A 24,206-nucleotide genomic window follows, 5' to 3' on the forward strand; every position below is an offset into this window, starting at 1 on the left:
CAGTAAGGTGAGCCTCTTCAGATAGAGGTGTTTATTCATATTTAAATTCAAATGCATCTCATACTGTTGTGTATTGCCTATTAAATTTTCCTTTATGGTTACTTATCCATCTGTTATAGATACGAACGGTTACAAGCTCTGATGTGGATACATTTTATATATTTATAGACCGTTTTATTGAGATGGATATATATATATATATAGATATATATATATATATATATATATATATATATCTATATATCTATATCTATATATAGATTAGGGGAACCAGATGCACTCGACCGATTGCGGTAGAATGAACCGCACTTCCAGTCCCAGAAGACCTCAGGCACTGCTTCATCTAAGCTTCACCGATCAGCCTATCAGCAGGCAGATATGGCAATAAGAGGTGCGGTTTGGAAACTTTGTGCATCCGGTGACCCCGCCTCGAAAAAGGAATTTCTCCGAAACGCGTCGGCGACAGCCTGTGTACTGTGAGACCTGCGTGGAATCTATGCTGTTGGAGTGCATGACAAACTGGTGGGAACACTTGGAGCTTATATATATATATATATATACACCGAAACGTTATGAAGCCGACAAGCGAATAAAAAACATCTGAGCACCGCAAAATCTGGTCCGTGCATTGTGTTCCTGGCGCATGCTGTGGCGAGCCGCAATCGTGCTGGAAAACTTTGGTTTGGAATATATATATATATATATATATATATATATATATATATATATATATATATATATATATATATATATATATATATATATATATATATATATATATATATATATTCACTCCAAGTTTGTCCATATATATATATATATATATATATATATATATATATATATATACACATATACACATAATATAAAGATGTGTAACTTTGTTACCCACCATCCTCTAAGGGTACTTAAATTACCTGCTGCTCTGAAACATCCAATACTAGATAAAGAAATAAGTTACTTACCTGTAACTGTAGTTATCCAGTATTGGTATCCGTCCTAGATTCACATGCGAACCACCCTCTTCCCCTGAGAGGCTACCCTTATACCTAAGGATGTTATTACTACTTGTAACCCTGAGGGACTCCGTGTTTGTTTGCAAGTGTTACAGAGGGTGCTGTTGCCTAATTGGTTGTAGTTAAGGATTGCCTCTTTTTTAGGTCGAGCGACCTATCTCAATGCGCATGCGCATTGAGCGGGAGCTCGATATATAGGGGCTTATCGAGAGTTTACCTAACTGGCGATTTGTTGCAGTGCATGTGAAAGCGCGTGCACAATGCCGCCAGCCGCCTGCCTGCCTGCCTCTCATTACCACATCAAAGGCGGCCGCGTCTCAGGCCCCTGCTGGCCCACACCCTCATGCCGCTCTCCCCGCTCCGCCCCCTCCCCTGCCCGCCGTGTCGCATTTCTCCTCGTACTTTCACTTTGACAGCCGCAGGCCGTCTCTCGTGTTTCTCCTCCCCCCCCCTCCCAGTGTTTTTTTTTTTTTTTTAAACTTGTCTTCATTTCGCGGCCGATTAATTTTTTTAGGCTGCCAATGCTTGTTTTAGGTCTCCCCACCCCGCTCCGAGATCGATTCACGGCACTCCCACGGTCTTTTATTTCTGGCAACATGGTGAATCATTAATCAGTATTACAACTCGGGTGAGACATGCCTGCTCTCACATAGGATCAGTACTGTTAAACAGCTGAGAAATGCTGCTGTCCGTATGTCATGACTACAGTAGCCCGGCAGAGACACGTGTGTATTTCCAACCTATTCTTGAATTGCCGATGCTTGTAAATGAGCGGTGTTAAAGTGCCATTGCTTCGATATTGCATCTCAACTTACACATCCCATTGAAAGCCACGCAGAACTGTGCAAACTGTCATCTAAAACTATACCAATTCTTAAGCAGGGTAGGTATTTGCAGATACATTTCTTGCAAATCAGGCTGCACTCGTGTACTATCAATTCAGTGTTGCAACAGTTCCGCAAAATGCATTAAAAAAACGGTTGACCAATACAGTTACTCATATTATCGCAGCGTGGCTGAAATTGAAGACTTGCTTGTTTATTATTCTGCTGTCTGTCACCCCTGATATTCAACATAAAAAGTCAGTCAGTCAGTCACTCATTTCAGACGCATCCCCACTAGCTCAGAGTCACTCAGTGGATTAACTCTTCACGTATTGCCTCACAAGTATGCTAAGCATTTTCTTTTTATCATTCACCGAATCTGTGACAGGCCTACTCTCACGTCTCTGCTCCCTTAAAGCACAAGACACCGTTCCCTCTACTTGCTGTAATGGGCTATGCCAGATAAAGCATACAATCCATGCAGATCCAAATCTTGAGTATTTATACCAGAATGGTAACCGGCAAGAAACTTTACTGGGATCTAGAGACTTGATTCTTGTTAATGAAGCTTTCACTTTTGTCTAGTATTCACTTTCAAAACATTTTCGATAATCGTTTCGGGATTGCAGAGTTGACTATATTGTTCGATATGTGGATGTGCTCCACCAGCCCTACCACTCCACCACCTCCCCTACAAAAAAATATCAACAAGCATTGGCATAGCCAAAAGGTCTCGCATTTGGGACCTTATAAGTATTTAGTTATGCAGCACAATATCCTTGGTGCAACAACATTAACTGTTGCATGGTTAAATACTTATAAGGTCCCAAAGGCGAGACCTATTGGCTATGCCAATGCTTGTTTAAAAAGTCTTCATCTATTAAACTGATGGCCCATTGCCATTGTAGCCTATGATAGTTATACATACTGCTTTACTATGGTACTGTGGGACTTCAAATTCGACGACTGGGAATGAATCCAGCATGTGAATCTATGAAAGATACCAATACTGAAGAGCGTTGGTTAGAGGTTAGTAACTTATTTTCTTCTGATTAATGTTTTGCAGATGACGTGTTTATTTGTTTTAGCACTGTATGAATTTCTGCTTTGCTTCCGCCATTGTGACTCCTTTTGTCAATAATGCATTTGTCATGCGTACACTCACCAGTACATTGTGTGATTACTTAGAAAAAGAAGGCGATCTAATTGATGTACCATAATATGCAAGCGTTTTGGGTTTCTGATTCTTGCGTTTTTCTTGTACAATATTAGACACTCATTGTAAAGTTATCTGTGAAATTTTGTCTTAAGTAACAAAGGCCATTTTATCACTAGGTATACCCAATGGGTTTGGTACTTCACCGCTAACACCTTCTGCCAGAATATCTGCACTCAATATTGTAGGTGATCTGCTACGCAAAGTTGGGGTAAGTACCTTGTGTCTTTCTTTTTTTTTATGATTGCTGTTTTAGAATTTGGATATTTATACTATTCTGTTCTTTGTTCAATGCAGTGTCAAAGTACCAAAGATTAACACTGAATTTCTTATGGGCTACTATGCCTCCATGAAATTTTGCTTTGCTTTAGGTTTTTAACTGCGCTCTTATGTTATAAAGGTTTCAAGAGTTATGCTGTGTATGTGCATTTTTGTCAGTGCATTGCACTTGATGAACAGATTGTAAATATTTGTGAAGTCTGCTTTGGATTACTGCTAGGCGCCATGAACGAAGGCTCTGACATCAGGGAACCTAGTTTATTGTGTGTGTAATTTCACGGCTTGATAATGCTAGTTGGGGAATACATCAGTGTATTCCTCATAGTTCCATCTTTGGCTCCATATCCTAAGTTTCTATAAATGATTGTGGTGGAGCTCATAAAACTAATGGTTGATTTCCTTCAGTGGAAAATGGTGGCACAAGCTGTAGTGTTCACTGGGACTCAAAACACTTCAATACTGTCCTGGGTGGATGAGGAAGAGGCGCTGCAGGATTTGCAAGAAGCAAGTGATATGGATTCTGCATGTGCTACTTTGGTGAATTAATACTATGCCCCAGAAGTAACACTTGAGAAAATCTTCCTCTACCTTGGTGCTGAAGCCACAATGTGTGTGCCTTAGGTTGCTGCTCTTGAGAAAGTGGCAAATATTTTGCACCCTGAAGGTCGTAAAGAGTGACTACTCATTCAGAGTCACTTTCAAGTATCATAATGCAGAAATATGGGGAACACTGTATCTGGACCAGAATTGCCATGACTTTACTGTAGAAGGGTTGTTCAGTAGGAGTCCCCTTTTGACTTACACATTATCCAGTGGCAGACACACTGTTGTTTTAGGGAAACATAAAAGATTTTCAGATTTTCTCTCCCATTTTAGTCTGAGAGTAGGATAACTAGCACAATAAATGTTTTCACTTCAGTGTTTTCAAGCTAGAGGACTACTATCAGTAATGTAGCCAGATTTGAAACTACTTGTGCCACTTGCTAAAAGAGCTGGTGGATCATTTGCTTGCAGAAGCTTTGATGTTATTAGTGGCTTATGTTACGGATTAATCCAAAAATATCACACTGGCTGGGCTTCACCTTTAATCTTATTCTGTTACAAAGACATTTCCTACTGCTTCATCCATGAGACATCACATTACACCATGCTTTTAATCTGGATTTTCATTTTCATTCCATGATTTCAGGAATGCGTCTGGATAGTGATAGTTCTTTGAGGATATAGTCACACCTGCTATGGAAAACTTTAAGGAGTCTCTGGCTCTTTCAAGTCCGACAGTTCACTGTGCCCAGCAGTATAGACTCATGATTCTCAACCAGCAGCAAAATAAGTTGGCTGGGGACCAGACACTCATGAGACATCCCAGCTATTCAAAACATTATATGCACTGCCATAGTCTTAACTGTTGTCTTCTGCTTCATCTCAATAATTGCATAGAAGTGCACTGTATTTAGTTTTGAGTTTAATCTTTGGCTCGGTACACATGTTGATCTGCCTCCCTACAGGATTTAATTAGGCAGAAGTTGTGTATGCAGAAAAACAAGCAGCAAAGACCAAACGGAGGGCAGAAAAACGAGCAGGAAAGGCAAAACAGAGGTTAGTAATAACGAGCAGAAAAAGGCACAACAGAGGGCAGAAAAATGAGCAAGAAAGGCAAAACGGAGCAAGAAACGAGCAGAGGAAATCTGAACGGAGGGCAGCAGGTAGACAGGCAGACAAGGGTTGGTAGACTGTCGTTTGGGAAGCTACTACCTCGAATGTATTCTGTCGTAACTTTCTTTTTTGATTTTCGAATAATTAGCTAGTAATTTGCCTGCTCTATTCTGGCCTCCATAATACTGCTGGATTTAAGGAAATAGGATATGTTTCTGTGGTGAGTTTGTTACACTGGAATTTGCTTTAATTCACTTCAGTGAACTTTAGATTTAATAGAAAAATAAAGCTGTTCTAGTGCTTTGATGTGTGGCATGACTTCTAGAGTTTTGAGAAGTTATTTTCTTTTTCTTTTTTGGAAACATAAGAAATATTAGAACATTGGAACGTTGGAAGCTCCATGGAAAACAATGGAGTGCTCCAGGCTTATTATGGTTGGTATAAGCCCAGAGCTCCAATATTCCAATGCTTCTTTGTGGCTGTGAACAAAGGCTTCAGGGAGCCTGAGGGGATTTCAATCCCCTCGCTCCTTGAAGCGTTCAATTTGTTAGAACATTCTGCCACTAGAGGGCAGAATGTTCTAATAGCCTTATAGCCCTTCGTAGCAGGGCTATACCGGCTATTAAAGTCCCACTGCCTTGTTACAGTCTTCGGGCCTTTAACACTGAAGCAGGCCTTTAATAGCCGGGCTATAAGGCTATAATAAAATGTTCGAGGCATGTGTGACTGTAGATACACATGCTTTGCATAATTCTGCCATCTAGTATTTGATTTGGATGTGTGCAAGTTGTTTTTCTTGAAGAAAGTCTTTCAAGTCACTTGGTTTGTGACTCCTTGCTGGTAACGCACTTGGTCATCAACACCATTGTTAGATTGTTTTCTTCTGCTGTCTGGTTCGAACGTGTGCACCGGTTCAACTCCGTCATGGCGCTCTGTTATCTGTTTATAGGTTCCTACTTTCGTCAGTATTTTTATCGATCGTATTCCTATTCCCGTTCTATTCGGTTCTACAACTCCTGAATTGACTGGGCGGTTTCTTCCATCGAGGTCCACGGTGGCCTTTGCCCTTTTGCGTCTTCTTGGTTTTATATGCCCCCCGAACCTCTGACGACAATTGTGGGGTTATGGAGAAAGTCCACTGCTGCCGCTCCTTATATTGGGGTTTGTTTTATTGTTTGCTAATAGTGATTTAAAGGCCTTATTTTTTTGTCCTTGTACTGTTATGGTGAATAATTTTCTGGACTAGTTGATTGCTGGCTGGACGCTTCCTTGAGAATATGTAATTATGTACTAGGCGAGGCAAGTCTTGTGTGTCACTTCGATAAGCCCCATAGTGTGTGGTTACCTCATCCTGTTTTTTTCACTACTTCCTAGACCGCCTATTGCCATGTGGTGCATTAATGTTTATAATGTTAGCCTACATGCTATGCTGGCTGTATTGGCATGACCACTTTCAATAATAACAGGTTAAAAGAAATGCAATTTCACCTCAACTAATAACCCTTCTGTGTCAGATTGTTGAGATTTTAGTGTAACATGGAGACATTTGTGCCAAAAAAATCATGACTGGTTCTCTTCTCAGTTCCTGGTGAAGAAAAAACATCTCACCCATTCTCAAGTTTGAAAACTTATGAAAGAATAATATTATTCCTGCTAAAATGCAAAATAAGCATTTAACTTGGACAAATGGGAAAGGACCCTGTCCCTTAACTGACAAAACCAATCTCTTAGCATTCCATTTGATAACTCTTAATGCCCTTTAGGAATCAACTTGACAATCTACACATATAGGCTGAAAATGTAAGGTAAATATACATACCAAAACATACATGAAATATGTCAACAAGCCATTGATGTACATAGGATAAGATGAATTAAGTAAAAGTAAAGATGAAAAACCGAAAAAGAACGAGATATAGATATACTAAGAACATGAGAAACAAATTACCATAAACATACCTAAAGAACAAACCGGAATGGTGAGACCACGTGAGGGAGACAACACACTGGTCTCCAGGACCTGTCTGTGAGACATGCCAAACCACAACGACTGACTTGGGTAGGAGTCAGAGGGACGAAGTGCACCACCTAAAAGTAGGGATCAAAGAAAACAAATGCAAATCCATGTTAAATATGAGTGACAATGCAGAAGAAAAGGACATCAGCAAAATCAAGGATGCATATGTTTTCATGAATGATTAAATAGTAGACCATCTTGTCACATCCATTTTCTCTTCTCTGCAACTGTCTATACATTTCTGTAGAAGAGCTGGGTCTTCATTAGTAGTAGTTTTCTTTTTTGTAACTGACTTTAAATAGACAATGATTAAATAATCCAAATGTAGCATTGAGATGTCTGAGAGCGGAAAGGCTCTCCCAAAAGATTTGTCTTTCAGCAGTAGTTTTGGTTAAGTTCTGTGAGAAGAAAAAGGTGGATCCCAGCCAGGAGATGTGACCTTTCCTTGTAGCTGCTCTAAAAACGATCCACATGTCTGTATATTCTAGAAAAATTATGACACCTGGGTCTAAAAAGATGCCGAAGTTCAAGGAGTCGTGAGTAAGTCAATGAGCTTGATGAATATTTAGAGAAGTCATTTCTGGCATTCCAAGAACGATGAGAATGAAAGCTTGAAAAAAGAAAAGAAACCGGGTATGACCCTTCCAAGCCTTGCGCTAATCCATTATTCAAAGGTTATTTTGCCAATTTTGATTTTCAAGAATTTCAGTTTGTTTCTTAATTTCACTACCGCGGATTGTAGGGATGTCATTTTTTAAGTGTCTTGTAAGAGTCAAACTTTTGACTCTTATCAAATAAAGACCATTTATCATTCAAAATTTGCAGGCGTTTAGTAGTTTCTTTCATATATGACTCAAAGGCTCGTATTTCCTCTAAATTAGTTCCATGGAGATAGGAGGTGACTTGACTGATGAATGAGGAACTTTTTTTTTAGCTCTCATGTGGAGAAAGAGTTAAGGCACCACTTGGCTTTTAACCCGATTCAGAAGAACATTAAACCGAAGGATGAGCAACTGATTGGATGGATGTTAGTGAAGAGTTTTAATATACAGGCTTTGGTTTTTCCATGCTTTTCAGTGAGGCAGAGAATGGATTACGGTCAGAGAGCTTAGAAGTATTTGATTGTGATGCTCTAGTAGGGGAGTTACATTTCAAAGTCTGTGTTTTCCATATAGATTATAGCCAGGCATAGCTCTTGTTGGAATATGCATGTTGAAATAGAGAAGTTCAAATTCTCCACAGGAATATATCCAGTATAATCAACAAAGTTAGGTTAATGTGTAAGGATCCAGGATAGAAATGTTTCAGTAATTGATATTAAAATAACACTGAATAAACAACATATTGAACTATTTAAAGTAGTGTTGTGATTAAAAGTGAGAAAAATCATACAGTCCATGTAAGTGTAGATAGAATACCTGTAATATAGGTGGAATACATAACAGTTAATGCATAGCCCCCTCCATGTGATGCTCTGTACGATTTGCCTCGGACTAGAAGCTTAAAATGGCGGGCGTGACTCCTAAACTCAGTAAAATCTTCATTCAGTTAATATTTCATAAACCTAAAAGATATCATAAAATACAATAAGACATAAAGAATGTAAATATGAAATCAAATACTTTGACTCACCCAGTCAGTTGCCTGCCGTGCTGCCGGGGAGGATCATAAAAGCTGCCACAGTTCCAGGTGGAGGATGGCTTAGAATGAGTGGTAAGGCTTCCCGCAACGCTGCTGCGGCTATCCTCTCATGGCATTAAGTCAAGTGCCCACATTATGAACCTTCTGACTAAAGCAATAGGAAAGGGTTTTATATTAAACTCTATAAACATTACACTTGGGGTGGGGGGTAACTTTGTGAAAATGACCAACACCAACAAAAGGGGTTTAAATCTATAGTTTGACAAATGTACTGGGTGGGGGGGGTTTACATTGCCATCGCTGACAAATGATGTTGGAAGGGATTTAGTACAGCAGTCCCTATTTAGAGCTGGCCACAGTAAATGCCTGATGTTTTGAAACAATGACCTAATGTTCATGTGAGTGTCTACTTTGGTTCTACATATATTTGCTAGGTCTCTTTAGTAAGTTTCCATTTGAACAACTTGACAAAGCCTTTAGCTGTAATCTTGCTAATCCGGAAAAGCTTTCCCAAGAAATAGGAACATAAAGGCCATTTTTGGTTTTCAGGGTTAGAGCCTATTGATAGGTATTTTGTCACATGCACCACATAGATAACTAGAAGAGGATCGAATGACTCATTTAGTTTTACACTGTTATATTTCTTTGGGGTACACGATTTGCTCCCTGCGATTCTGTAAGCACCCTTTAGGAGGGGTTCAGTTTTCATTCCACTTGAAATCTTGTAAATGTTTAATTGTGTGCGTAATATTTAGTTGTGTGCTCATTACAAGACTTCATTTTTTAAAGAAACATTGACTGGACATTTATTCATTGTTGTTTTTTGTGTGTTGCTGAGCTTTGATTTTCTAGGCCACATCCCCTACCTGCATCATCAGTCTTAGACGAGATTGCTTCACTATCATTGAACAGCTAAAAGGAAGTTCTTGGTTCCCAGTTTGATGGGCCAGGTTATGGAGGTTGCAAGAGACTGAAGGAGAAATATCCCCATTTACATAATTGGGGCCCTTAACTACAGACTCCCCTTAACTACAGACTCCCCTGTAACTGGATTTCTCAAGCATAATTGGAATGCCATTGACATTGTGAATTCTCTGATAAATACCAGGGATTTTATATAGTGAAACCCTTGCCAAACACTATAGAGGGAGTGTTATTATTTCTATAAAATGTATTAGGAAGGAGTTTTACATTGTGAACTCTGTGACTAATACAGTTGGAAGGTAGTTTACATTATGAACTTCAGACGAATGTGATAAAAGAGGGGTTGCAACTCTAACAAATACTGTTGAAAAGGATTGTACTTTGGGACCTATAGACAGACTCTAAATAAAGGAGCCTTACATTGTGAATTCTCCTACAAATGCCACCAAAAATGGTTTTACAATATGAACGCTGGCAAAAACAGTAGCAAAGGAGTGTACATTCTAAACCATCTGACAAATGCAGTAGGGAAGGGTTTAATACATATGTCCCTTTTGTTGATCTGCCATCAGAAAATGCGGATATCTCTAGAGGGATTAGCGCTGCAATGGCCTAAGCACCCTGTGAAAGTGCTATGTTCGAGGCATATGGGCTGCAGATGGTACATTTATGAATAAATCGCCATCTGGTGTTGGGCTCGGATGATTGCACTTGTTTTTCTCTTGGAGAAGTCTTTTGTAGTCACGAGGCTGGTGACTCCTCCCTTGGGTGATAGTGCGCATGGGCATCGGCTCCATCCTTAGATTGTTTTTTTCCGCCATCAGGTTCGGATGAGGATCGAAGCACTCCTGATCGACTTCGAGAAAAAAGTTATATTTCGGCGCGTATTCCCTTTCCAATTCGACGGTATTGTTTATCGAGCGCGAGTTCATTCCCATTTCGACGCGCTTCGACGTCTACACCAAAGATTTCCAACTCTACGTCGACGGGACCGGGAGGCCTATCTTGACGTAGTCCAGCCCGGAGTCCATGGAAAGGACTCCATTCAAGAAATGTCCAACGTGTGGTGCTAAATTCCCACACAAGGACCTACACGAGGTGTGCAACCTCTGTTTGTCACCTGACCACGAATCCAGGGATTGTGAAGCCTGTGCAGCTTTCTCCTCCAAGTCGACGATTAGAAACCGTCGAGCCCGAAGACACGAGATGTCGAGGATGGAGTCAGATGCAATCCCAGAACTGTTCGAGACCGAACACCCCGAGGAGGAGGAAGAAGATGAGGACGGGTCGGGGTCAGAAGCGGACGAGTCTGGTGTCGAAGAAGTCGACGATCATCAAACCGTGAGTGACGCGTCCCTTTGCCAAAAAACCGACCCCGATTGGTGTCGACCCCGCCTTCGAGCCCGGTCAGACAACCGAAAAAAGTTTCCGACGCCCCGCCTTCTGGCTCGGCAACGAAACCGAAACACTCTGCCTCCCACTATGTCGGATCCAAGAAACTGTCGACATCGACACCGAAGCTCCATACAAAAGAGAGCTTGAAGTCGAAACATTCCATGTCGAAACCGAAACATGCTTCGACGTCAGACTCCCTCGACACCGAAAAAATCGGACTCGAGCAAACTCTCGGTGCCGAAAACACATAACACCGAGACACAGAAGCAAAAGCACCTATCGGACCCAAAGTCTTCGGTACCAACACAGGAGCAACAAACCGATCCAAAACAAAAGACTTTGTTCATTGATCCACAAACTGGCAAGGTGGGGGCAAAACTACCTAAAAAGAGGAAGACTCAACCGTTGGAGGACAAAGCTCCTCCTCCTAAGAAGAGAACAATGGGGACAAATACAACTCCTCCCCTTTCTCCACAGCCTATGGACACACCCTCCTCTCCTCTTCCTCATACTCTGCCAGCTATCCCTCGACCTTTTACACCACGCCCATCTACACCTCAAACAGATGTAGAAAGTGATACAGGGGATGGGGACCTTCCTAGGGATGATAACAATACTATCCCAGAAGACACAGACCCATGGGAAGATTATGATGCAGTGTCAGATAATGATAATGATAATGACCCTGACCTGTATCCCTCAAAACCCTCTCCCCCTGATGATAATTCGGGTTTTGCACAATTGATTAATAGGGCAGCAAAATACCACAAGGTAGATTTACATGCGGAACCTCAGATAGAAGATTTCCTTTTAGAAACATTACCTGCTGCACAAAAATTTACAGGGACCCTACCAATGCTTAAGGGTCTCCTCACTCACACATCAGACATATTTAAAGATCCTGTGAGGGCTAGGGTGTTAAACCCAAGAATTGACAAAAAGTATAAGGCAGCCCCAAAAGACCCAGTATTTATTAAGGGGCAAATACCTCTGGACTCGTTAGTAGTCTCAAACGCTCGTAAGAGGTCGAACTCACTAACAGCAGGAAAAGCTCCTCCTCCTGACAAGGAGTCCAAGTTAATAGATACCTCTGGCAAGAGAGTGATACAAAAGGGGATGATGGACGGAGCGTTTGAGCAAATCAAACACTCCCCCCCCCCAGTCAACTGATCTGGGTTTAATCCATCACCATTCTTTAGCCCACTCAGCCACCCCAGTTCAGACATGGCTATATGCAAATTAGTCTGACCCTGTGCCTCATGGGAACAGTCCAGCCCATCCTGCCATGCCATGTCTTCCCTGGACCGGAAACAAGCATCCTGGGACCGGTTTCGGATTCATAATCCTCATCAGCCAGGCTATCTTGAATCCAGTGGCCAAGTGATCAAGGGACTCACGTCTGAGCATACGCTGCCACACTTAGGGCGAACAAAGCGATACAAAAGGGGATGATGGATGTCCATCACCACCCCCTTTTGTACCGCTTTGACCGCCATAAGTGTGGCAGGGTATGCTCAGACGTGAGTCCCTTGCTCACTTTGCCACTGGATTCAAGCAAGCCGGGCTGAAGATGGCTGCAATGCCAGAAACCGGTCCTCTGTAGCTTGTTTCCGGTCCAGGGAAGGCATGGCTTGGCAGTTCGGGCTGGACTGTTCCCATGAGACACAGGGTCAGACTGATTTGCATATAGCCATGTCTGAACTGGGGTGGCAGAGTGGGCTAAAGAACGGTGATGGATCAAACCCACATCTTTTGACTGGGTGTGAGTGTTTGATTGGTTCAGATGCTCCGTCCATCACCACCCCCTTTTGTACCGCTCTGGCTAGAGAGTAGCATCCCAAGCAAACAGCTGGCGCATAGCAAATACTCAAGCGCTACTTGCACGCTATGATAGAGCTCATTATGATGAGTTAGAGAAACTGAATACACATCTCCCTAAGGAACATCAAAAAAGGGCAGATCAGCTGACACAAGAAGGGAAGATAATAACCAACACTTCCATTAAGTGCGCCTTAGACGCAGCAGACACTGCGGCAAGATCCATAAACACCAGTATCATGTTAAGAAGACATGCATGGCTCAGAGTCTCAGTGTTCAAACAAGGGTTACAAACTTCTTTATTGAACCAGCCTTTTGATGGGAAAACACTCTTCGGCTCAGGCAAAGATGAGGCGTTGGAGAAAATGAAAAAGGACACAGAAACGGCTACGTCAATGGGAGCATTGCAACAGCCATCTCAGAGAGGTTCCTTTCGTAGGTCCACCTATAGAGGCGGATCAAAGAATATAGGCACAAGCCAGCAATCAACCTCTTTTACACCAACATCCCCCAAAGGTAATTCTAGAGGCAGTTACAGAGGTAACAACAACAAGGGTAGAGGTCGCGGAAACAACAACAACCGCAACTCTCCTACCCCAAAACAGTGACTTCATACAGCTCCCCCCAGACCATGCAACACTGGTCGGGGGACGCCTATCACAGTTCCTACCTGTCTGGGAAAACATCACATCAGACAGGTGGGTGAGACAAATTATCCAACATGGTTATTGCCTTGAACTCACTGCTACCCCACCAAACATCCCCCCCAGACAGCGTCCAATGAGTCAAGATCATCCAACATTATTAAATCAGGAAGTACTATCACTGCTACAAAAGCATGCGATAGAGGAGGTTCCACAACATCAACAAAGATCAGGAGTATACTCTCTATACTTTCTAATTTCCAAAAAAGACGGATCTCTAAGGCCTATACTAGACCTTAGACCTCTCAATGCATACATACATTCGGAACATTTCCACATGATCATGCTCCAACAGGTACTTCCTTTACTGAAGAAAGGGGACTTTCTTTCTACGCTGGATCTAAAAGACGCCTACTTTCATATCCCAATTCACAAAGCTCACAGAAAATACCTCAGGTTTGTAATAGAAGGACGACATTATCAGTTCAAGGGCCTTCCGTTTGGAGTCACAACAGCACCAAGGGTGTTCACAAAATGCCTAGCAGTGGGTGAGGCACACCTAAGAAGACAGTAAATACATGTCTTCCCTTACTTGGACGACTGGCTAATAAAGGCCAAGTCACAAAAGGAATGTCTTCAAAACACACAAAAGACAATTCAACTGGTGCACCAGCTAGGGTTTAGGGTGAACTACACAAAATCCCACCTGCAACCAAACAAAATTCAACAATATCTAGGGGCTACTATAAATACAGAAAAAGCCATAGTATACCCCAATCCAGTCAGGATTCAGACAATGCTCGCCCTAATTCAAAGATTTCAACCGCAACACTCATTAACAGCTCGAGTGTTCATGCAGTTATTAGGGATGATGTCCTCTTGCATACTGTTAGTCCCATATGCCAAACTACAAATGCGTCCGCTTCAAGAATGTCTAGCAACATAGTGGAATCAGGCTCAAGGTCAGGTGTTGGTAGACGACCGCACGCATCGCTCTCTGAAGTGGTGGAATATACAAAACATGTCCAAAGGGCTATCGTTCCTAGAACCAATTCCACAAGTGGTACTAACAGCGGATGCATCGCTCACCGGATGGGGAGCACATATGGAGAGATACACAGTACAAGGGAGATGGAGTGTACAGCACAAACGACTGCACATAAATCCTCTAGAACTACTTGCAGCGTTCCTAGCATTAAAAGCTTTTCAAATGCATATTCTCAACAAAGCAGTCCTGGTCAGAACAGACAACATGACAGCGATGTATTATATTCAAAAACAAGGGGGGACACACTCTCTCCAACTATCCAGACTAGCGCAGGAAATTTGGAGATGGGCCATTCCTCAAAACATCTATCTGTTAGCCGAACACCTTCCAGGAGTTCAAAATCAGATAGCAGACATCTTAAGCAGTGAGTCAGAACAAATACACGAATGGGAGCTGCACAACCAAATACTGCAGCCATTCTTCCAAAGATGGGGACAACCGGAGATAGATCTCTTTGCCACTCATCAGAACGCAAAATGCCAAAGCTTCGCATTCAGGTACCCACACCACCTGTCGCAGGGCAATGCATTATGGATAAATTGGTCCAACAAATTTGCATACGCTTTCCCCCCTCCCACTAATTCCATTAGTGGTTCGAAAACTGCAACAGCATTCAATGACCATGATACTGGTAGCACCCACGTGGGCACGGCAACCGTGGTTCACCACGCTCCTACAACTCTCACAGGTGCCACATCAAAAATTAAGAATCTCACCCATGCACCTTACACAGAACCATGGAGAAATAATGCACCCAGATGCCAAACAACTGAACCTAGCGATCTGGCTCCTGAGGTCTTAGAATTTGGATACTTAAATTTACCTCCAAACTGTATGGAAATTATTAAGCAAGCAAAACGTCCCACCACCAGAGCCTGCTATGCAGCAAAGTGGAAAAGGTTTGCTCTATACTGTAACAGTAACAACATCAACCCTCTGGACGCATCTACGCAAAATATTATTTGCTACTTACTACACTTACAGCAATGAACCTTGCTTACACCTCCATTAGAGTACATCTTGCAGCTATAGCAGCATACCTGCAAAACAGGCAACATCTATCCCTGTTTAGGGTACCCGCAATTAAGGCTTTCATGGAAGGCCTCAAAAGAGTTATTCCACCAAGACTACCACCTTCTCCAGTCTGGAACCTCAACATAGTACTCACCAGACTAATGGGGCCACCTTTTGAACCTATGCATAGGTGTGAAATACAATTTCTTACATAGAAGGTGGCCTTCCTTATAGCCATTACCTCCCTCAGGAGAGTGAGTGAATTACAAGCATTAACAATACAAGAACCATTTCTACAGTTACACCAGAATAAAGTGGTTCTTAGAACTAACCCAAAGTTCTTGCCTAAAGTAATTTCAGCATTCCATATCAATCGGCCAGTGGAACTACCAGATTTTTTTTCCAAAGCCACAGACGGTAGCAGAGAGGGCCCTACATACACTAGATGTCAAAAGGGCAATACTATACTACACAGAAACAACACAAACTTTCAGAAAAACCAAACCACTATTTGTAGCGTTTTCCCCAACACATAAGGGCAACCCTATCTCTAAAGCAGGTATTGCCAGGTGGATTGTAAAATGTATACAGATATGTTACATAAAGGCAAAGAGAACACTAACTGTTCCCCCTAGAGCTCATTCTACACGCAAAATAGGGGCATCTATGGCATTCTTAGGGAACATTCCCCTAGATGACATATGCAAAGCAGCAACTTGGTCTACATCGCATACCTTCACAAAACACTACTGTGTTGACGTGCAGGCAAGACAACAGACAAATGTGGGGCAGGCTGTATTAAAAGCTTTATTTCAAACTGTTGCAACAGACACTGGTGACCACCGCTAGGGAGGTAACTGCTGTGTAATCTATTCATAAATGTACCATCTGCAGCCCATATGCCTCGAACGGAATATTCTACTTACCAGTATGCATCTGTTCTTGGCATAGAGGGCTGCAGAGTGGTACATGCCCTCCCTGCCTCCCCGGAAACCTGTGTCTGTTCCAAAATTATCTTATTTAGATACACTTACATGGCCATCTCTTTCTGTATTCTATCATACTACTCCATCTAACCCTACTATGGCAAAACAATCTAAGGATGGAGCCGATGCCCATGCGCACTATCACCCAAGGGAGGAGTCACCAGCCTCGTGACTACAAAAGACTTCTCCAAGAGAAAAATAAGGGCAATCATCCGAGCCCAACACCAGATGGGGATCTATTCATAAATGTAGCACTCTGCAGCCCTCTATGCCAAGAACAGATGCATACTGGAAAGTAGCATATTCCTTATTGGAGATCTTTTTAGTATTTCACCATAACAATGTGGGCGTTGGGAGGGATGGGGGGAGGGGGGGAGGGGATGGAGTGTGTGGATGTGTGTGTGATGTGTAGGGTGGGGAGAGTACAAATAAATTGTCAAACAAAATAACTGTCTAAGGGATACCACGCTAATTTTAATATGATGGTTCCCTTGGCAGTGAGGAAAACTGTGAAAAGAGTGCTATCATGATGGCTCAATGGACCAATCTAGCCTTAATGTGTTTTTGAGATTGACGTGCTTCATGCCTGTTGGTCCAACCCGATCCTTGGCGTTTCTTCTGGACCTAGAAGATTCCTATCCTACACCTAGAGAGGTATGTGTAGTGCCAGAAAATAGGAAAATACCTCCGTAAAAGATTGTCCAACCATTTTGAATCAATCTGTTAGGTCTCATGTGAGAAGCAGAGGATTGCGCACTGCTGCTAAAAGTGTGTTCCTGCGTGGAGATCGCCAGAGACCTACCCGACCTCTGCTCGCCTGAAACACGACTAAGGGGCCTGATTGAGTCATTGAGCCCTTGTGATAGCCCTCTTTTCATTGTTTTTATCTCAGCCAAGAAAAACATTCTATTAAAATGAATTTGGTATCCCTTAGACAGTTGTATTTCGGTTGACACTTTATTTGCACTCACTCCACCCTACACATTCTGCATCCTCACGCACACCTTCATCATTATGGCTAAACACTGAACGGATCTCAAATAAAAAGCCCTCTCACTGGGCCCATAGGAAATGGCAGTGCCGTTCTGACGAGGAGCACGCCCTATGATGAAGTTTGGCATCCATTAGGATGTGTAAGGGCACCAAGGAATAAAGTATCCACTTCGAACCTAGCTTTCCCCCTAGGGGAACAGTGCTTTCTTGACTTACTTATTGTATTTAGTTGTTTTGCGTTAGGGAACTTTAATTTTTAAAGAAAAAACATTGTTTGGACACAGATTTTTTTGTGTGCTTTGCTCCGTTCCTAATTTCTAGCCCACAACACCCCTCTGACTCAGCCTTGGACTCATCTACTCATTACGTAGAGTCCAGTTTAAAATTGTGAACTCTTTGAAAGAAGGAAAGGGTTTTATATTGAGAAAATGGCAACTGCAACAGAATGACCTTGACATTGTGAACTCCTTGACGACCACTATAGCAAGGGTATAAACATTGCTTAACTTTTTGACACAGAGCTCTAGCGTAGATAATGCTAACAGGGTCTTATTTTAAAAAAAAAACTTATCAGGATTTCCGTGAATTTTTATTTTTGAAAGTTAAAAAAAACTGGCTTTGCTTAGTTAAGAACATGTGTGTGGTCTGTGGAGTTTAACACTTATATGACCCCTTTAGTTGCTTTAATTGTATTTTTTTGGCTTCGTGTTTTATACGTACCCTTTTGATACTCTATTCCTGATAGAACAAAGCAGTAGTAACTCGGACTTTCACCTTGAAATTCGGGGATGTCTTGCTTCACTCTCTTGTTGGATGACCAATAACATTTTGAAATTGAAATAATGTGTTCGTTCTGCAGGATCATCCTTGGACCAAGACTTACATTTGGTAGTCAGTGGCTTTTGGCTGATCCTGTGATGTCTGAAAATGTTAGTGTTACTATCTGAAAGTGACTATAAACCTTACCTTAGAATTACCCCCAGGGGTCAGACTGTATCTGGAGAATTTTTCTTCAGCAGTACCCCTGCGTGTCGGTAGGTGGGAATGGTCGATCGACTCCGCATTAGTCGTTGTCGTCTTGATCGCCGGAATTACATAGTGGTATCCACTTAAACGCCGCCCCTGTGCACTGATGTCAGTTCTTTTTCCGCAAAACACACAAGATGATGGACGGAATGTTACACAATGGCAAAACATTCACCCCCAGTCACAGATCTGGGTTTATTCCATCGTTATTTTGCCCACTCTGCCACCCCAGTTCAGACATGGCCATATGCAAATCAGTCTTGACCCTGTGCCTCATGGGAACAGTCCAGCCCGAACTGCCAAGCCATGTCTTCCCTGGACCGGAATCAAGCATCCTAGGACCGGTTTCTGGCTATCAGCCGTCTTCAACCAGGATAGCTTGACTTCAGTGGCTTAGTGAGCACGGGACCCACGTCTGGGCATACCCTTCCCACAGTTCGGGCTGGACTGTTCCCATGAGGCACAGGGTCAAGACTGATTTGCATATGGCCATGTCTGAACTGGGGTGGCTTGGTGAGCAAAATAACGATGGATTAAACCCAGATCTATGACTCGGGGTGAATGTTTTGCCATTGTGCAACATTCCGTCCATCATCTTGTGTGTTTTGCAGTTCTTTTTCCGCGCCATCCAGCGCAGATCCGGACAGAGCGGTAGCCTTAGTCACTTTTTGACTAACCTTTTTTTACTTTTGTCGAAATCTTTTTCGAGTTGTTAGACTCCTGCTGCACGTAGGGATGTCCCATTGTCAGACCGGCTTCAAACCTTGTGACTCCTGTCACAATTTGATGTCAGTAGTATAAACAATGAAAGATTGTGACTACTGTAACATCAAGAAAGGGAGCATGGAGATAGATCTATAAATCTATTTAGATTTATATAGAAGGCCCTCACTCGCTAACTTGGTTGGTGACATGCTTCATCATTGGGCCCCACCGAGAGAGGCAGAGTGCCTCCCCGGTTTGCTTTGATGCCAGAGTTACTGCGGAACTGTTTTTTTGTGTTGTGAAGAGTGAAATGGTGGCAGTGTGATTTACTTAATGTCTGGATTGCGTCACAAAAAGTTTGGGTGGCCAATCCGACATATTACAAACAAGGTGTGGGAAGGGGGCCAAATAAATAGTTTGGCTACTTTCTCTTAAGTGGGGTCAGTCACGAACCCCCAACTTGTGTGCCTCTGGTGCCTGAAGCGTGAGCGCGACCCGAAGTCGTGCTCCAACTGTCGGACCATGAACTCAAAGTCTTTGCAGGAGTGGTCATGGAAGCTTCTGAAAGCCCGGCAGTCTGCTCCGAGCCGCTCAAGGTCCTGGTAAAGAGGGAGGTCGTGGAATCAACACCATCAAAGTCTTCGTCTTCGGTTAAGTCGAAGAACAAGAAGAAGGTGAAGAAGCACCATCGCATTTCGCCTTCTCCCCGTCCGCCGGCCGACGCGATGTGGGACGCGGAAGGTAGTCCTCATTCGGCTCTGCCCGCCGAGCCTGCTGGGATGGCTCCAAGCTCCCCCTCTTAAACCCAACCCCCCCCCCCGCCCTTCCTGGGACCCGGGGCGTCCCCTGCCCATCTTCGTGCGTTTTACGAAGCTCTCCACTCAATATTCGGGCAGTCCGACTCCGCCGGCGTGCCTTCGGGCCCCGTGGACTCTGCTGGGGCTCTAACCATTCTGGCGGCTCCTGCCTCAGCCCCTGAGGCCCCAGGGATCCAGGCTAGGATCTGGATCGTTGCCGGTTGACCTAAGAATGCCTCCCCCGGCACCAATCCCTATGACTCCTCCGCCACTTCTGAAGCCGGTTGTGTCCCTGGACAGCATCAACCACGGCCTCCCCCTTGAATGGGACAAGGAACTGGACTGGCGCCGACTAGTACTTTTGTAACACAGTTCTACCCTGGCGTTCCCTATTGCCCTGAGTGGCAGCCTGAGGAGGGAGGGGTCTTTTGACCCTTTGCCAGACCAAAATGAAGAGCTGGACTGGAGAGGAGTTTGGTGAGGCCAATGGTCTGGATACCCCCCCCCAACCCCCCCCCCCCCAGACCTGGACATGCTTTCTCCCCCTACCTTGGCTACAGAGGAGGGAGCCTCTTATGCTGTAGTTTTGTGTAGGGCGGCTGAGGCCTTGGGCTTTGAGCTTCCTATGGTGGCAGTCTGGACTAATCTCCTGACTGAGGTGCTTCAGCTGGCAGCGACCTCTTCGGAGCCCCTGCTGCCGTTCAATGAGGCCCTCACAGACATCCTTCTGGGCACTTGATCCAGGCCCAGCACCGGGGCTCTTATGGATACGATGATTGCCCAATGCCACTCTGCCTGGCCCCGGGCAACCGAATTTTCCTCACCCAACACCCTACCCCCAAGAGCTTGGTGGTCCAATCCTCAACATCCAAAAGCATGTTCCCTTCTGCTGCCCCAGATAGGGAAGACAAGAAGCTGGACGATCTTGGGAAGATGTTTTCTTCCGCCAGCTTAGGACTATGATTCAGAAAAGGGGGTGGTGATGAACAGAGTGCCTGAATTAAGCAGACCACTCTTACCCAGTCCAAAGATCAGGGCTTGATCCATCACCGTTTTTTAGCTCACTGCACCATCCCAGCTCAGAACTTGGCTATATGCAAATTAGTCTGTTCCTGTCCCAGTGCATGATGGGAACAGGGCAAACCAAACTACCAAGCCAATTCTTGTACTGGGAAGGAAACAAGCTTCCGGGGACCGGTTTCTGCCATTTCAGGCGTCGTCGGCCCGGCTTGCTTGAATCCTGATGGTGCAATGAGCAAGGGACTCACATCTGAGTATACCCTTCCACGCTTATGGTGGACAAAATAAATGATTCAGAAAAGGGGGTAGCTTGTCTCCTTTCTGGTGAAGAATTGGCTTGGTAGTTTGGTCTGCCCTATTCCCATGATGCACTGGGCCAGGGACAGACTAATTTGCATATAGCCAGGTTCTGAGCTGGGATGGGGCAGTGAGATAAATAACGGTGATGGATCAAGCCCTGATCTTTGGACTGGGTAAGAGTGGTCTGCTTAATTCAGACACTCTGTTCATCACCACCCCCTTTTCTGAATAGCTTAGGACTATGGTCAGTGAACACCGAATGTCTTTTGGACAGTTACACCTACTCTGTGTGGGACACGCTTGCGCAAGTGCTGCCACAGTGCCTGGAGGAGGCCCGGGCCCCATACACCCGTGCAGTCGCGGAGGGACGAGACGCTGCAAAGTTCGCCATCTGATATGGGCTGGACACTACCGACTCGCTGGGTAGAACAATTTCTACATCAGTAGCCCTAAGGGGCTATGCCTGGCTGAGATCCACTGACTTTTCTGGGGATGTCCAATCTACTCTTTTGGACATGCCCTTTGATGGCCGCCGCCTGTTTGGCAACAAGGCGAACAGTGCCCTCGAGTGCTTCAAGGATTCTAGAGCTACGGTCATCTCTCGTCCTGTGCAGTCTGCCTTTCGCGCCTTTCGTGGCTACGGAAGGGGTTCCCCACCACATTCCACCCAGGGCCACAGGCTGGCGCAAGCTACCCAGCCTCTGCGCGAATGGGGACTTAGGACCCAACGCCCTGGGTCTGGGGTCCATCGGGCAGGCCAGTCCACGAGTGACCCCTGTGCAGCAGCCTCTAAGTCTTCCTAGTCTGACTTTTCGGGGCCACCAGTTGCCATTGAGTGGAAGGATCCGCCCTCCCCTCCCCCAACTGGCATAATAGCCTGGTGGACAGGTGGGTTTTGCAGATAGTCCAAAGGGGCTGCTTCCTCCCCTTCAAGACTACCCCTCCCTCCATGCCACCAACACTACATCGCATGTCGAAGGATCTCTTGGCCCTTCTCTTTCAGGAAGTTATGGCTCTCTTGGCCAAGGGAGCTATTGAGCAAGTCCCTGTCCCAGAAGTAGGTTGTGGTTGTTACTCCTACTACTTCCTGGTGCCCAAGAAGGACAAAGACCTGCATCCTATCTTGGATCTCAGGGACGGTAATCGCTTTCTCTGGAAGGAGAAGTTCAACATTTTTACATTGGCTGAGGTCGACCATAGAGACTGGATGGTAGCATTGGACTTGCAAGACTCTTACTTCCACATTTCCGTCCTGCCAGCTCACAGGCCTTACTTACGGTTCACGGTAGGCCACAAGCATTTTCAGTTCACCGTGCTCCCCTTCACCTTACTAGCGCCCTCGGGTGTTCACGACAGTGATGGTGGTGGTTGCAGCTCATCTGCGCAGATCAGGGGTTCCAATCTTCCTGTATCTCGACGTATCGCTGTTGAAGGTGGGCTTCCCCAGGCTGTCGTCTCCAACCTCCAGACTGTGGCTGACCGCATGCATTCGCTGGGGTTCACTATCAACGTGCCGAAGTCACACCTGATTCCGTCTCAGAAGCTCCTTTTTATTGGAGCAGCACAGTTTCGGGCTTATCCTCGTGAGCAGCGAGTCTGGGATATTAGGGCTATGATACCAATGTTTCAGCCTCTGTCCCGTGTTTCAGTGAGATTGACCTTGTGGCTGCTGGCCTCTTGGCCTCCTGCATCCTGCTGGTGGATCATGCCAGGTGGCATGTGCAGGCTCTGCATTGGGAGGTGAACTACCAGTGGGCGCAGCATCCGGGAAACTTTCAGATGTCGTCCAGATCTCGGAGGGCACAACACACCAATTGCAGTGGTGGCTAACGAACCAGGGTTGGGTCAACGATAGATCCTCTCCCTTCCCACAACCAGACTTCACAGTGGTTTCAGATGCGTCGCTTCTGGGATGGGGCGGCCACATGGGAGTGGCGGGGATCAGAGGCCTTTGGTCTCCAGTAGAGTCTGGGCTCCACATAAACCTGCTGGAGCTCTGGGCGATTCGTCTTGCACATAAAGCATTCCTTCCTTCTGTCAAAGGAAGAGTGGTGCAGGTGTTTACGGACAACACCACCGCCATATGGTACTGCAACAAACGGGGTGGTCCGTGGTCCGTGGACACTAGTACCAAGAGGCTCTCCACCCCTGGACGTGGCTGGCAGGGCATATCCCTGGTGGTACAACACCTGACAGGTTCCCTGAATGCCAGGGAGGACAAACTCAGCTGCCGGTGCATGATGGCTCACAAATGGCGGCTTCACTCAGAGGTGGTGCAAGGTCTCTTTCAGCAGTGGGTAGAGCCTTGGTTAGATCTGTTCGCCACCGAAGAGAAGGCGCATAGTCAGCAGTTGTGCATGTTGGAATTTCCAAGGCGGCACTCGCTCCGCACACTTTTCGTCGCAAGTGGAATTGTGGTCTTCTATTCGCCTTTCCGCCTGTACCACTTATGCCCAGAGTGCTGAAGAAGATCAAGCGCTACCTGGCCCAAGTCATTCTTGTGGCTCCGGATTGGGCACGCAGAGTCTGGTGTCCCGAGCTATTGAACATGGCCTTTGATCCTCCGATCAGACTGCCTCTTTGGGAGGATCTTCTGTTGCAGCAACAGGGGACGGTCCTCCACCCGAACCTGTCCAGCCTCCACCTTCTTGCATAGAGAGTGAACGGCGACAGTTGACAGCTTTTGACCTTCCTCCTGAAGTTTGTAACTTCATCTTGGCAGCGAGACGTCCCTCCACTAAAACGGGATACGCCTGTACATAGAACAAATTAATGGCATGGTGCACAGCAAAGGCTGTGGATCCCCTTTCCGCTCCTCTATCATTCTTTCCTTGGCCCAGCAGGGCTCTGCGCACACTTAAGCTATCTTTTGCCATTTCGGCTTTCT

General features: G+C 44.8%; 1 protein-coding gene across 2 annotated transcripts in view; it reads left to right on the forward strand.

Annotated features, from left to right (window-relative positions):
* NDEL1 (nudE neurodevelopment protein 1 like 1) overlaps nt 1–24,206 on the forward strand; it is a 337,126-nt gene that overhangs the window by 223,058 nt on the left and 89,862 nt on the right. For both annotated transcript variants that reach the window (XM_078654658.1, XM_078654659.1), the window contains exon 7: nt 3,176–3,267. In XM_078654658.1, coding sequence (XP_078510784.1) covers nt 3,176–3,267 — 92 coding nt within the window. The remainder of the gene's footprint in view (nt 1–3,175; nt 3,268–24,206) is intronic.

The sequence above is a fragment of the Lissotriton helveticus genome, chromosome 7 (assembly GCF_964261635.1).
Source record: "Lissotriton helveticus chromosome 7, aLisHel1.1, whole genome shotgun sequence".
Classification (NCBI taxonomy): domain Eukaryota; kingdom Metazoa; phylum Chordata; class Amphibia; order Caudata; family Salamandridae; genus Lissotriton; species Lissotriton helveticus.